The sequence below is a fragment of the Ochotona princeps genome, chromosome 2 (assembly GCF_030435755.1).
Source record: "Ochotona princeps isolate mOchPri1 chromosome 2, mOchPri1.hap1, whole genome shotgun sequence".
Lineage (NCBI taxonomy): Eukaryota > Metazoa > Chordata > Mammalia > Lagomorpha > Ochotonidae > Ochotona > Ochotona princeps.
In genome coordinates, this window is record NC_080833.1 from 52,814,959 (window position 1) to 52,831,449 (window position 16,491).

Sequence of the window (16,491 nt, forward strand, 5' to 3'; positions counted from 1 at the left end):
ATTTATAACCCCTTAACTTGAAATGAGCCAAAATTGAACTGCCAAAACTTTATGACTTCATTTTCTTTCATAGTTTTCCACTACGTTGGTTCAAACAGACAAAGCCCACTTGGGGTCAAGCGGAGGTCATTTCACTTTCATTACTAAAATATAATTTACAATATGCCAGACCTAAACAAGTTTAGCCTAAAGGGTTTGTTTAATGTAAACCATCTGTTCCTCAACAATACAGCTAATTTCCTGCCGTCACCGTGCAGTCTACTGGCTGCTGCTTTAAGGGGTTTTATGATTTTTTTTAACTAGTTCAGGATTAGTGTAAAATTTGAAAATGAGTCTGTAGTTAAGACTCATTTGTACGAAGTAACTTGAGCATTTTAAAAATGCAAATCACTGTGTAAATTGTTCCCCTGAAACCCAGCTCTGAGCTTTTTTTTTTCCTGGATAGTTCTGTGCTGCTAGCCACACAGGTGTTCAGAGGAAAGCTTTTTGTGGAATCTGCCATTTTAGATAGTCGCCATGCTTCTTTCCCAGGGAAAGCCACACATTTGGTTTGGGGGGGGGGGGGTCGCTAGTCAACTACTTGTCCCTTGCTGGAGAGCCCTCGGCACTGTGCTGTGTGAGTGGTGTGGAGATAGGGCAAGGCACGGTTTGCAGCCAAAATGAATTTGCACACATAGAACCTTTACAGTTGCACAGAGCGAACACACCCTGCAGGCTGAGCTCACAGTCCTGCAAGGTGTCAGGACCCAGGCCCACACTCTAGAGACAGTCAGCGCAAAGCTTGCTTGCTGGCCAGCAGGCTTCTATGGTTTCACAGAGTGGTGCGGCCCGAAGCAGCAGGCCTTGCAAGTTCTTTTAGCTCTGCCAAACATTCTCAATGCTTTCCGTAAGCCTCCTTTTCCACGTGTAAACTGGCAAGTGTGAAGATTGTTCTTGCAAAGGCAAGTACTAGTGAACTGATTTGCCTGCTTCAGTGGATGGGAATGCAGCCGGCCTCAAGGCCCCAGGGCCAAATATGAAGTCACTGCCAAGGTCCTGGCCACCACTTCTGTCCTCTCCCTGACAGCTTGTCCTGCTTGCCTCTTCATGTGGGTGTGTTCCCACCCACTCCTCCACGTGTGTTCTTGCTGTCCCCACCTTAATCCACATCAGCTTCATCCATATCCACAGAAGCAGGCAACAGGCCACTCACCTTCTCACGGCTCCCAGTGCTCCAAAACAAATTCTCCTGTGTTTTTATGGTTTTTAATTTTTAAAATGCCAGCCAATTAGCTGACAGCAAGGTAAAATTACAGAGGAGACTTAAATACAATTTGGTAAAAACAAGGCAAAAATTGCACACATTTGAAAACAGAAAATTGAAATGAAAAATTTCAGATAAATAAAAATGGTTTCATACCATACTATATATACATATATATTACACGTATTTCCATCAACTTTTGAAAGACTCTGCATACATGAATCTCAGTATGTGTGTGTGATCGAATCATTTATATATTTGAGAAGAGAGAGAGAACTCTTATGTTCTGGTTCATTCTCCAAATGCCTGCAATGCCATGGTGAGCTGGCTAAAGCTCAGGTCCAGGAACTGAATCCAGGCCTCCCACGTGGGTGGCAGGAGCCCAGTTACCTGAGCTGTCACCACTGCCTCCAAGGGCCTACATGATCAGGAAGCTGTAATTAGAAGGCACTGACTGCTGGTATGGCACCCATTTGTGTCTCATACTGCAGTACCAGACCCAGATGTCCCAACAGCTAGATAAAAGATTTGCTCCAGGATCAATCTTTCTCTTAGTGTTTGTTATATAGGATTCACCCCATAGATCTATTGTGTTAAATAACTTAATATTCATTAAGGATGTAGGACAATGGCTGGCACATTGTTAGTGCTATGTGAGTGTTAGACATTATTAATAAAAAAAAACCCAGCAGATCCATGATGCAAACCCTGGTTTGTCTGAACCCAAAACTCACTTGGTTTGAATTACACCACACTGTATTATGTTAGTCTCAAGTGGTGGAGTGGAGGTGTTGAATTTCCAACTCCTCATTATATCAGCTAATATTCCATAGATTTGTTTCCTAATTCCCATTTTCCCAAAAGAAGTTTAATTTTTGTCAGTCACTTTTTGTTCTCTGTCACCAAAATTCTAGGGATCTTATTTAGGTCAAAAAAGCAAGCAGTACATACTATGGTAATAAGGGGATCTTCACGTAAGTTGGATAACTTTACATCCTTAAGAAAAGCTCTGAGGGAAATGCCCAATCATAACATAATGTAGGAGAAAGGCCCCTTGGGTTACAGTTACCAGCAAAACTAAAATCCCCTGAGTGGCACAAGAGAAAAAAATCAGGCCCCCTTTCTCATCACCCACACCTTCTTCTTCCAGAGGAGCTCCATTTATTCCAGCAAGAATACAGACACCGTAAACAGCCGGAGAATTAATAGTGTGTGGACCTATAGTTGCAGAACAAGTTCCCTGATTCATTCAGATGGGAAAAGTGACCTTATACTCTTATATTTAATTAGTTAACTTTATTTCGGATCAGTCATACTAAAAAATTAGCTTCAAAAATTTTAAAGCGTATTTAAGGCCTGACACGGTAGCCTGGTGGCTAAAGTTCCCACCTTGCATGTGCCAGGATCCTGTACAGGCTCCAGTTCATGTCCTAGCTGCTCCTCCACTTTTCATCCAGCTCCTTGCATGTGGCCTGGGAAAGGAATGGAGGATGTTCAAAAGTATTGAGATCCTGCACTCATTTGGGAAACCTAGAAGAAGCTCCTGGCTCCTGGCTTTGGATCAACTCAGTTCTGGCTGTTGTGGCCATTTAAGGAGTGAACCAGCAGATGGAAGATCATTCTGTCTGTCTTTCCTTCTCTCTGTAAATCTAACTTTCCAATAAAAATAAAACTGTTAAAGTATTTTTAAAAAGAGTGAAGTGAAAAGTTTCCACCTCTTCCCCCACCTTCTATATCCTACTTCCCTTTCCTCCAATAGCCACTGGTTTCTATTAGCCAAGTATACTCTCCTTAGTTCTTCATGCATATGCAAGAATTCTGAATTTATGTATCCTTTTTCCTCTCCATTTTTTTCATAAAAGCAGCATATAGCCATAACTGGTCCCTTGTTTTATACTTTTATCCAAAAGAGAGAGTTTTGGAGACCTTTCTGTGTCAGTATGCAGAAAGATTTATCATTTTCTTCTCATCTGCAATCCTCCCCAAGTGGCCATGGGGGATTTGTTCCAGGAAAAAAATCCTTCAACACCAAGATCCAACAGTGCCCAATTCCAATATACAAGATGGCACAGTGGTTGCATGTAATCCATGTACATCCTCCTGTGTATTTTAAATCATCTCAACTTATAATGCCAAACCCAATGTAAAAGCCAAACTGAAGACTGACTTTGTGGCATAGTGAGTTAAACCACTAACTGTGGCACCAACATCCTGTACGTGTGCCAGTTCAAGTCCCCACTGCTCCACTTCCGACTCAACTCCCTGCTAATGTGGCTTGGAAAAGCAGCGGAAGATGACTCAGGTGTGTAGATCTCTGGAGAACTGGATGAAATTACATGCTCCTGCCTACAGCCTGGCCTGGTCATTTGGAGAGTGAACCAACAGATGGATGGTTTCTCTCTCCTCGCCTCGCCTCGCCTCGCCTCGCCTCTTCTCTCTCTCTTTCTCTCTCTCTCTCTCTCTCTCTCTCTCTCTCTCTCTCTCTCTCTCCTTTTCCAATAAATAACTTTTAAGAAATGCTCTTGTTGGGACTGGCATGGTGGTACAGTGACCTAATCCTCCACCTGCAGCATTTGCATCTCATAGAGGTGTTACTTTGTGTCCTGGTTCCTCCACTTGTGACCCAGCTCCTTGCTTACAACCAGGAAAAGCAGCTGAGGATATTTTGTGTCCTTGGAACCCTGCACTTACTTAGGAGACCTCAAGGAAGCTCCTGGCTTCTGGCTTCAGATCGGCTCATCTCTGGCCTTTGCAGCCATTTGGGGAGTAAACCATTAGATGAAAGGACTCTCTCTCTGTCTCTCTTCCCCCTCTCTTTCTTCCTCTCTGTAAATCTGCTTTTCCCATACAATTAAATGAATATGTCTTTAAGAATGCTGTACTGAGTTAGAGAATGATAACAAAATTGCTCAGTCATATGCAGGTTTTTCCTCAGACATTTTCAATTTACATTTGATTGAATGCTGAGCCTGTGAATGCACACGTCTATTTCCTAACCCCACCAAAACTTTTAGTTACTTAGTATTATGTAGTGGAGTATGTAGTTGAGTTGTAATCTTTTGTTTATACAAACAATATTTAATGAATAGGACTAGATCAGTAAGCCTTAATTTCTACACTACTATTGTTTTATGCACAAGCTTTTCCAAACATAAACTCTGCAAAATCTGCTTTGATGAACAAATGAGCTCAATGTATAATGAGAAATATTATTTGCATAGAAGAATTAATGTTCCCAAATCCCCTACTCCCTTTTATCCCTTTAAGTGGACATTTTGCGGCAAGTTTATTTACATTTATAATTAGGTTAGTTGGCATTTTGCCCTGGAAAATATAAGCCTAGAACAGAGCTAATCATCATGAATTTTAAATTAGTAGTGTTTGGATAAGAGAAATTTTTGAGCTAATTTTCTAAACTGTTGTTTTAGTCTGTACAGAGAGCTTTGAATTTCATGTGTATTTGCAATGTCAGTTTCAATTTGGATACTCAGAATAGTATTCTTCTAAAAACACCAGTGTTGAAATTGCAGGGATTACTTTAAAATAAAATAATTTTTAAAAAATTCTGGTTGAAGGAGCCAGAATTGTGTGGCAACGAGCGAAGCCACTCTCTGCAATTGCCAGCATCTCACATAGGTGCCGCTTCAGGACCCTGCTCCACTTTCTTTTTTTTCTTTTCTTTTTTTAAAAAGATTTACTTATTTTTCATTGGAAAGGTAGATTTACAGAGAAGGAGAGGCAGAGAGAAACATCTTCTGTCCGCTAGTACACTTCCCAAGTGGTTGCAATGGCCAGAGCTGAGCCGATGTGAAACCAGAAGCCAGGAGCTTCTACAGGTCTTCCGTGACAGTCCAGGGTCCCAAGGCTTTGGGCTGTCCTCCACTCCTTTCCCAGGCCACAAGCAGAGAGCTGGATGGGAAGTAAAGTAGCCAGAATACAAACTGGTACCCACATGGGATCCTGGTGCATGCAAGGTGAGGACTTAAGCCACTACGCTACTGCGCCAGGAACCACTGCTTCACTTCAATCCATCTCCATGCCAATGCCCATGCAGCCAACAGAAGATGGCTTGGGCCCTTGCCCCTCACTTGGGACATATGGATGGAGTTCCAGGCTCCTTGCTACAGGTCTGGCTTAGCCTCAGCCATTGTGAATATTTGGGAAGCAGCAATATATGGAAGATTTCTCTCCCTCTCTCTCTCTCTCAAACTCTGAATTTCAAATGACTGTAAAAGCCTTTAAAAATAGAAACAAAAATATCAGAATTTTAGACGCAAATACGTTGTTTTTTCCCCACCAAATTAGCCTAGATCAGGCTAGATTTAAGATGATTTTTAAAAATAGTGAAAGCACATAGCATTATAGACATTTATTGCCAATATCAGATTGCCACAATGTATGCTTACTTTCATCATGAGCTAGATGTCCTGTCTGCTTTAAGGTCAGTCAGTAAACAACCCGCTTAGAAAGCCCCAGGAATGTAAATGGTATGAGGTGCATTGCCCCCTTTCAAGAAACTGAACTTTGGTTAAGATGCATGAACAGACCAGAAAAATTAAGGTACTGGTGGCTTATTTAAAAGTCTGATAGCATTTACCATGGATCAGGTGTGGTCCCAAGTGCTTTACAAATGTTAACATATTAAAAGCTCACAATAACCAATGAGGTAAGTGCAATTACTATAAATTGCTTCATAGATGCGGGAAGTGAGATGCAGGATGGCAAACACAGACCTCAGGGTCACACCACTAAATGGACAAAGCAGGATTGCTACTGGCTGTGGGAGACCATATGTGTAACCAGTTACCACACTGCCCCTTGTGGCAGCATTGTGACTGCAACTGAAAGGATTCCAGTGGAGACTGACCGAGTTTTATAGGCCAGGGCAGGTTGCTAAGTAGAGAGGTGAGTGTGTTCCACACCTTCCCACCCTTGCTCAGAGCACCTCAAAGAGTCAACTGTCTGTTTTGATATTTCTGATTTTTAGTACAATAAGATATGCTAAGAATGGGAGCTCATTGGAAGAACGAACACTGGACAAAAATGTTTCACTGGACATTGAGGAGACCTATGCCAACGCAGTGTGATGGTCACAGAGGAGAGTGAACAGGGATGGAGCCAGGGTGGAGGCTGGGATCACATCTCACGGATTTCAGGCTGTGCCTTGTATGGTCATGCTGCTTACACCCTCCCATCCACAGACATGGCCTGCGTTCTCATCAAATACACACGGTGATTCGGTAGGCCCAAGGTGGCACAAAAGCTTGCATTTGCAGTAAAGCTTCAGGTGATGCTGATCTCGCTGGTCCCTGGACTACACTTAGAGTAGCAAGAATCTAGGAAACAGCAGGAAACCATTTTGAGCCTGGGGGTTGGGGTAAGGGATGGAGTACTGATAGAAAATTGCTTATGTACCTCCTTTAAGTTGTAGCCAAAAATGTTAGACATATTGACCTACACTATTTTATTCAGTCTATTTATACAATTTTTTCTATATACCACTCCCCTGCTTTCAGAGACCAAGAAATCTTGCCTTAAGTAATGGTTTAACCCACTCTTGTCCAATCTTTCACACAGAGCAAGGCTAAGGAGTTGCCACTGTCTGCTGTGCGTTTTATGGAAGAACTGGGTGAGTGTGCCTTTGGGAAAATCTACAAGGGCCATCTCTACCTCCCAGGCATGGACCATGCCCAACTGGTGGCTATCAAGACCTTGAAAGACTTTAACAACCCACAGCAATGGGCAGAATTTCAGCAAGAAGCCTCCCTCATGGCTGAACTGCACCACCCCAATATCGTGTGCCTGCTGGGGGCTGTCACACAAGACCAACCTGTGTGTATGCTTTTTGAATACATGAACCAGGGAGACCTCCATGAGTTCCTCATCATGCGCTCCCCCCACTCTGATGTTGGCTGCAGTAGTGACGAAGATGGGACGGTAAAATCAAGCCTTGATCACGGAGATTTCCTGCACATTGCAATTCAGATTGCAGCTGGCATGGAGTACCTGTCCAGTCATTTCTTTGTCCACAAGGACCTTGCAGCTCGCAACATCTTAATCGGAGAGCAGCTTCACGTCAAGATTTCTGACCTGGGACTTTCCAGAGAGATCTACTCAGCTGATTACTACAGGGTGCAGAGTAAGTCTTTACTCCCCATTCGCTGGATGCCGCCGGAAGCCATCATGTATGGCAAGTTCTCTTCTGATTCAGATATCTGGTCCTTTGGCGTTGTCTTGTGGGAGATTTTCAGTTTTGGGCTCCAGCCATATTATGGATTTAGTAACCAGGAAGTGATCGAGATGGTGAGGAAGCGGCAGCTCTTGCCTTGCTCCGAGGACTGCCCGCCCCGGATGTACAGCCTCATGACGGAGTGCTGGAATGAGATTCCTTCCAGGAGACCAAGATTTAAAGAGATTCACGTCCGCCTTCGGTCCTGGGAGGGACTCTCAAGTCACACAAGCTCTACAACTCCCTCTGGGGGGAATGCCACCACGCAGACAACCTCCCTCAGTGCCAGCCCAGTGAGTAATCTCAGTAATCCCAGATACCCCAATTATATGTTCCCAAGCCAGGGTATTACACCACAGGGCCAGATCGCGGGTTTCATTGGCCCACCCATACCTCAGAACCAGCGCTTCATCCCCATCAATGGGTATCCAATACCTCCTGGATATGCAGCATTTCCGGCTGCCCACTACCAGCCACCAGGACCTCCCAGGGTGATTCAGCACTGCCCGCCCCCCAAGAGCCGGTCTCCAAGCAGCGCCAGTGGATCAACCAGTACAGGTCATGTGACCAGCCTCCCTTCATCAGGATCCAATCAGGAAGCAAATATCCCTTTACTACCACACATGTCAATGCCAAATCATCCTGGAGGGATGGGAATCACCGTTTTTGGCAACAAATCTCAGAAACCCTACAAAATAGACTCCAAGCAACCATCTCTGCTAGGAGATTCCAATATTCATGGACACACCGAATCCATGATTTCTGCAGAACTGTAACATGCACAACTTTTGTAAATGTAGTATACAGGACAACTAGGAGGTTGTAGAAGAGATTTTATATTCAAATGTTTTATTAAAGTAAGGCTCTCATTTAGCAGACATGGCAACAAGTATCTTCTGTGAAGCTAAACTGTCCTATGAAGCCATACAACCCCTAGCCAGAAAACACCACCACCACCATACACTCCAGCGGGGTACATGACATGGCATTGGGACTGGAACTTACAGTTCCAAGTGCTAAAAACTGCAAACTGGTGAAGAGGAAAAGAACTTTGTGATTAACTCTCAAACCAAAAAGGAAGTCAAATGGTGCTTTGTGTATTTGATTTCAGCGGCCATGACTGGTCTCTCCCTCCTACATGTATATACAGTAGCATTTGTCTACCTGCTGTCTTTTCTTCAGGACAGATGTTCAGGAATTGTGTTATTTCAAGTTAGACTCTATGCATGGTTGTAATGGAAGCGATGTTGAGAATCGATGAGGAAGCTTTAGACCAAATGGAAATGAGCCATAAGACTAGTCTAACACCCCCTGCAACCTTCTACCAAGTGGAGCTTCCTCAGGAAAGTGGAGAGTGTGCCTCTGATCACGAAATCCCAGCCCACATTTTCCTGGGTCACAAAGTGTTTACACAAACCTTTGAAAAAACACAGGGCCTCAGACCCTAAGAAGGCTAGCCCCGGATGCTAGAATTGGTTGGTGATGGATGATTCACTTCGCTGAACTAGGGATAAGACACCAAAGGAGGCAGTCAGAAAAATGGCTCCTCCTCCTAGATCAGTACCCATGGATGTGGTGGTACAAGGTTTCCCACAGGAACAGCCTCCACAGGAGCTTTCCTGACCAATCACGTTAAGAATGAGAGATTTGGCTGCAGACAAGCTTGCCCATAACTTGCAAGCCCTCATTTTACAAGTCATCCAATGTGTTGGGGTACTTACCATCAAGAGACACAAGCAAGTAGGAATCCCTATGGTAGCTCCAATAGCTAGTAAATTCCAAGTTTTTCTCACCTTTTGTTTTTCTATCTTGGAAATGTTCACAGATGTGATTCCAGCACCGATAAATATAGCCAGTTATTCATAAGGTTAGTTAGCATCCGAAGATAATGAATTCTTTGTTGTAAAACATTTACAGTATTTCTTTAAACAATGTACTGAGTTCTTATTTCCAAGTTTGTCAACAACTGAATTTCATCTGGTAGCACAGAAGTGACATGATCACTTTTGCCTGTGTTCGAAGCAGGCATCAAATGTGCATCTCCTGGCATTTACCTGCCAACCATCTTTTGCCAAGTTTAAAATTCTTGTGGATTTCAAGTTCTATTTAGAAAGGAATTTTATACTGGTTGAAATTTTCTCTGGCTGAAAAAAAAAAAAAAAGAACTCCTTTATTCTAAGAACAATGTCTCAAAGCCTTGTTTTTATTTTAAAGCTATATAAGTCTTACAAAAAGACTTGCAGGATGTAAACTAATTCTTGAAAATTATGTTTGATGAGGAGAATGTAAGAGAATTAGAAACACGCTGATGTTTCCGTTTTATAAAAAGTAAAATTAGCATGAGAAATCAAGGGAATATGTTTACCAAAACATGTTGTAGAAAACTGACTCTTCAGACAACAAACATGAACTGATAGGTACTGTGAACTCGAGGCATTGGCTACATCCAGACTTACTGGGAGAGGAATCCAGACATACTTTTGTGGCCTATATAAGCTGACTCAGAAGTTACATTTTTTAAGTTTAGGTAGAGGAGAATATTTGTATCCTTTTGTTGCTATGCAACTATTTAATGATGAAGCTTCAAATCACAATTTTTGTATATCATATGACAATCACTTGTTTTCCAATAATATTTATTATTTTAAATGAACACAATTTCAGTGAATTTGAGTTTTTCTAGGAGTCCCTTAAAGGGAAATTAGCATTCCATGAGCCAGTAAAACACTTCCTCTGGAAAAACACTCATACACTTACAAAATAAATCCAAGTTGGTTTTTTATAAAGAACTATATATCATTTATTTTAAACATTTTATAATAATGGAAATCATTAGGGTGAGCAAACTAAATTTCAAAACCACTTGTAATAATGTGTTTTCTAATAGCACTGTGATATTACATAACACAGTCCCTTTTGTATTAAAATAGTATTTTCCCACAAACTGAAAAATATCTTTTGCTTTGTTAACAGTGTTTTGTAAGATGACTTTATTTTCAGATTTTTTTCTTTGCACAAAATCTATGTTTATGGTTTGTATCACAGAGGTGAAAATATATCTCTGCATTTTTATATCTGGCCTGTTTTCCTGTTTCTTTTGTCTTTAACTTGATAGATTTTCTTCAAATTTAGAATAGCAACATTCAGATATTTCACTCTACCATATCTTCCTTTGTTTTCACTGCATGCATTTAAGTGCTGTATCACTTAATGTTTGATTTGTTACTAAGGGCATTTAAAATAGACAAGCATGGATTTGTAATGACAAAAGGCTATTTTATACTGAGGATATATGCATTTGTACTTCACACACCAGAGATGATATTAAACACTGATTATTTTATGCTGCTGTTTATTAAAAATGTTTACTGTAAAATATCATTCCCTGAAATCAGCTTTACTAGAGGGGTGTGGGAATTTTAACATCAATTTTCCTAATGATGACATTTCCTAGAAAGAGGAGTCACAGTTCCTATCTGCTGCCATTTCACTGGAATGACTTTCTCCCAGTAAGCTTTTGAAATTGGCTTGAAGTTTTTTGCTTTCTTGCTGGCAACTACAGGTGGCAGAGCAAGTCCAGTGATTTCATAACCAAATTCTACCCACCTAGTAATGGAAAACTTTGAATTTTTTATATCATAATAACGTAATGAATGATCACAGTCCATGGAACCCAAAGTATCAGTTCTGTTAGAGAATTTCTCTTTTTTTTTTTTTTTGGTATTGATGTTTCCATATAAACTTAACCTCAAACACCATGCCTTAGGACTCTAAAGAAGAAAAAGCTGTACATATCATCTCCAACTTAGATGCCAACTATTTTCACAAAAGAAATGTGGCCATATAACTGTCACAGCTTATCTTGACCTTATTGAGCCAAAAGTAAAAGTTCCCCATCTGGCGATTAACACACACTGTCAAGGAAAATGAGTGTCATTATGAGAGTTCAAAGAACTTGTCCATTTCTGCTATTTGGTACAGAAGAGAACACACTAAAACCTTCAGGGCCTTATCCATATGTTTTAGGCACAGCTCTTGTCACCACTCCAGCCATCAAACTCAATAAAGCAATCACCTCACATGGCAACAACATCCGTGTCAGGTTGGGTTTCTCTCCCCTCTCACTTGAATTCCTCAGTCTGCCCTTCACTCCCATTTCCTTCTTGGGTCTCTCTGGTTGGTTGCCCCTCCCATCACCCACAATCCCCTTCAACTCTGAAATTCCCTTGATTTCCCTTAATTCCATAATCACCAACATCTGCAGGCTGCCAGCGTCACGCTCCTGTGTTGCCTGCTGCAAGGCACTCGCTGCTAAATAGAGAAGCTCTCTTCTGTAGCCACACACCTCCAAAGTCGCATCCCCATCCCACCAGGTCACAGCGTGTAGTTCCCTAAGCAAAGTACCAGCAGCACCCACAACTTAAGAGACATGCAAATGGTCAACCCCATTTCTAAATTTTAAGGGGTTACAAATTTTAAGATCACAAATTCTGGGGTTGGGACCCAGCAATTTTCATCTTAGCATTCCCGTCACATAATTATGATATGCTTAAGAACCATAAATGCAGAATGAACCTGATTTAAAAACATGAATGAGGGTGTAGACAAGCCATCATTACATTCTCAGCCATGTAGTATATGTGTGAGTAATTCACAAAGTTTGCTGAAAAATAAAATTCAAGGGTAAGTACACCCAGGTGCAAAACTTAAAATTCAAGCATGGTTTTTTCATGTTACACTTTTTAAATGAACATTTTGAAGGCCTCTCAAAAGATGTTTATTGACAGATTTTAAATCCAGCTCAGTGGAAGGTCTTCAAAAAATACATGGAAATTACATATTGTAAAAAAAAAAAAAAAAAAAAAAAAAAAAAGCCAAGCATGGGATTTACAAATTTTTGCACCAAAATGAGCTGTTTGGAACAGTCAATAGCCTAGTAATTAAGAGACCTACATCTTGCAAGAGAGATCTGGGTTCCTGGTGCTGCAGTCTGACTTGACTCCTTGAGGAACAAGGAGTAGCCCTCCCCCTCCTGCCCTGCCAACACAGGGGAAAAAAAAGACTGAAACCTGTGACCCACCCATCTTCCTCCATACCTGACCCTCCCAGCCCCTAATCAGAGGCCCACATGGGCATACATCCCTCCCAACTAAGTAAACAATATTGAAAATAAAATTGAAAAAAAAATTGCTGAAAGAATAACTGCATTCTAGTCCCTGCTCCATCCTTTGACTCCAGCTCCCTGCTAATGCAAGTCATGAGACGCAGCTATTGGGCTCAAGTAACTAGGCTCTTTCCATCATGTGGGGACATGGATTGAATTCCACCTCCCAGATTTGTCCCAACTCAGCCCCAGTTACCACTGTGGACATTTGGGAAGTGAACCAACCACTGGAAATACCAATTTCTCTTCCTGCTCTGTGTCTCAAAAAAATATGAAATCCTAGCCTTGTATCTGCCAAGAAAGATCCCACATGGGTGCTGGTTCATATCCCAGCTGCTCCACTTCCCTTCCACCTCCCCACCTGTAGCCTGGGAAGGCAATTGAAGATGGTCCAAAGCCTTGGGACCCTGCACTCACGTTGGGGATCCAGATTTCTGATCAACTCAGCTGCTAGCCTTGGATCAACTCAGCTCTGACCATTGTAGCCACTTGGAGAGTGAACCAACAGAAAGAAAATCTTTCTCTCTGTATCTCCTCTCTGAATATCTGCCTTTCCAATTAAATAATAATAATAATAAAAATTTAAAACTAAAGGTTTAGCATGTTGAATATGGCATGGATGTTTTAAAAAACAATAAGCAGGGGAAAAAAGCATGTAAATTGATTCCATTCTTTTTCCGCATACTTTCTGAAGTACCCTCAGCAGCATTTAAAAAGATTTATTTATTTATTTATTTATTTATTTATTTATTTATTTATTTATTTATTTGAAAGTCAGTGAGAGAGTAAAAAGGAGAATCTTCCATCTACTGGTTCACTCCCCCAAAGGCCTGCAACTGCCAGAGCAGGACTAGTCCAAAACCAAGAGCCACAATCTTATTCCAGGTCTCCCGGTTGGATGCAGGGGCCCCAGCACTGCTTTCCCAGGTGCATTAGAATGGAACTGGATTGGAAATGGAACAGTCAGGACTTAAACTGACACCCATTTGGGTCGCCGGTGCTGCACTCGAGGTAGTTTTATCTATGTGACAATACCATCCCTCCCTGCCCCAGCAACAGTAAGTAACAGTTTGTCACTTTACCCCCCTTTGATAAAATTAAGATATACTTAATCAAAAAGCCAACACTAAAATCTTTTTTGTCTTATCCCTCAGACAACTGCCTATATGTTTTATGGATAGAAAGCACCTAGCCTTTGTCAAGAACAGATTCCTGATCTGGTTCATCTGAGACCCACATTCTGGGAGAATAGCCAGAACTTTTTGCTTCCCTTGGACAAGCTCAAAAAGTCATTGTCCTCTCTGTGTACCTATTTTGACTCTTGGGTTGGTGATGGGTAATGCTAAAAGAACTTCCATTCTGTCTTACAACTTAGCACAGTTAAGGTCAAGATAAGCAGGACTTTCTTGGAAGAGCAAAATAGACCTAGCTCTTAGCAAACACGAGGTAGGAAGCTGCTGCAAGGCCCCCTCCCTGTCCTGGCTTCTGTGACCCTGTCACCTGTGGCTGGTCCTACTGTTGGCCATTGCCAGCTGTAGTCCGTCAGTCCTTGGCTGGCTGGGTGTGTGCCTGTGCTCAGGTTTTGCTTCCCACTGCCTATAGAAGGCTGAAAGTGCTGAAGGAGGATAGGAAGAGGGATCCAAGGGAGGTGCTAGGGGTGAAGCTCATACTCACCTTAATTTATAGAACTTCGTTTGCAGCCAATAGCTCAAATGCCAAAGAGGAAGTGCTAGCTTAGAGCAGAAGGAGCAAAGGAGTGCACGTAAGAAAGTTTTTCTGTAGCCAAAATATGACTGCACCTGAAGTTTGTTATCATAAATGCCAAGAGTATTAGGACACCGTTAACTCCAGGGAGGGAGAGGCTTATACACCATCAAAGCAGGCAAGGTCAAGGTAATCCTCTGGGAAATTAAAGCTGGGAAGGTTTAAAAATGTAGAGACATACTAGGTGAAGGTCTGCTGACATATTTATGACTGGTTGAATCCAAGCACCTATGAATTGCTTATTCACAAATGAGAGCTATAACATTTGCCAAACTGGGCTTGGCAAATGTATCCTTAACAAATAACTATGTCAGTAAATATTCTTGTGTGAGAATGGTTAAGCTAGAAGAAAGGCTCCTCTTGAACATCAGATAGAACATTACTTAAGAACTGAAACAGGATGTCTGCATGCATAGAAATAAAGGTGATGCAGGCAATAATGTCATTGGAACAAAAGGCGCTTTCAAATGCCACTGCTCATAGTCCTGTGCTCTTGATTGTAGACTGAGATAATACACACAAAACAACAGAACCAGCTACATAAACAAGAAGGTTAATGCTCCAGCTCTTCTCAGCCTTTGAAACACATGCACCTTGCACCGGAAGTAGTCTGGACAAGGCCTCATCGTACCAGCAGGAGCTCCTCTTCTGATTTCAGTTCTTGGCCATCGCAACTGACTGCAGTCATGATGTGGCCCACTCCAATAGAAATTCGAATTACGTGGAAGAAATGGAAACTCCACTATAGTATGACCTAGATCTCAGTTTACTGAAAGCCAGTCTAAATAAGATGTACACCAGTATTAAGCTAAAATGGCAGTTTAGGACTTCTTTTATTTTCAGGATTTGTTGGAATGGATTCCAGATGATTGATTTCAAATTGAGCAATACTGACTTTGCTTGGTCTGCATGCTTATAGTAATAACTCCAAAGCCCTAAGGGCTTCCTTAGAAGAGCAAATGTTTATTCCTCACTCACATCTGTCAGCAGAGGTGGATCTGTCCTGGAGATCTCACCCCCTGGTCAGTGAAAGATGAGCTGTCCTCATGGCACAGGGACAAAAGCAAGAAGCAAAAGTGAAACATAATTGCTCGTAAAATTTAAGCTTAGACATGGCCTAGGTCACATCCTCCAGGTCAACACAACTTCCGAGGCAAACCCTGTCTGTGGGGCGTGGAGGTATCGCTACTTGTTGAAAGCCACTGCAGTTCACCAGAGTTACGGGCAGAGGTATAAAATTCTCCTGTGGGAAAGCAGGTAAACAGTTGGCAACAGCATATTCCTCCCATCTCCAGCCAAAGCCCTGGGTAGCTAGAGTCCATGTCATAATCCACATCAATCGTGTCCTCTCCCCCTTGAATTTATGACAGACATCACTCACTGGAGCTCCTTCCCACTGAGCTAAGACACAGCTGTATCTCTGGGTCCCCCTTCTTCCTAAGAGGCTGGCTGAATAGAATGGAAGCAGACAGCACCTATATTGTTTACTGTACCTGAGCATGAACTTTGACTACTGTACCGCGCTTGTACTACCATGAGAACATAACCTCATCTGTATTTCTATACCCATCAAATGAGATAAATCAACATAGTAATGCCTGCTCCTACCCCATAACCACACAGCTTGATTCATTTTGTTGCCATAACAAGACACCTGAGGCTTTATCGGGCTCACAGTATGGGAGCCTGCAAATCCAAGGTCAGGAGATGCCATCATTTAGCCTATAGTACAGGCCGCCCTCGGCTACATCACACTATACTGGAGGAACAGAAAGGGAACCGGCCAGTTCTCAGCAGCAAGTGTGCAGTATGGCTCTGTTTTGTAACCACTTGCTCTGATAAAATCTCAAGAGGGTAGCACCAATCTCCCAGCAATGTCCACATGACCTCATCACCTTACAGTTGGTTCCACTTCCTAAATTCTCCACTGCTTCTCAATATTACCACCTTGGGGAACCTGTCTGCCAACAACTGAACATTTAGGGAACAAGCCACATGCCAACATAGCACCTGAATCAGTGAACCTAATTTAGAGTTTTAATCCTGTCTTATAGGCTTTAAAATGAACAAAAAGCACTTAACACAAAGTTT

At 42.1% G+C, this 16,491-nt stretch overlaps 1 protein-coding gene across 2 annotated transcripts in view; it reads left to right on the forward strand.

The window, feature by feature from the left end:
* The window catches only part of ROR1 (receptor tyrosine kinase like orphan receptor 1), a 404,802-nt gene extending 393,962 nt beyond the window's left edge, over positions 1 to 10,840 (forward strand). For both annotated transcript variants that reach the window (XM_058657531.1, XM_058657536.1), the window contains exon 9: positions 6,821 to 10,840. In XM_058657531.1, coding sequence (XP_058513514.1) covers positions 6,821 to 8,248 — 1,428 coding nt within the window. In that variant the 3' untranslated portion in view covers positions 8,249 to 10,840. The remainder of the gene's footprint in view (positions 1 to 6,820) is intronic.
* Positions 10,841 to 16,491: the final 5,651 nt, after the last annotated feature.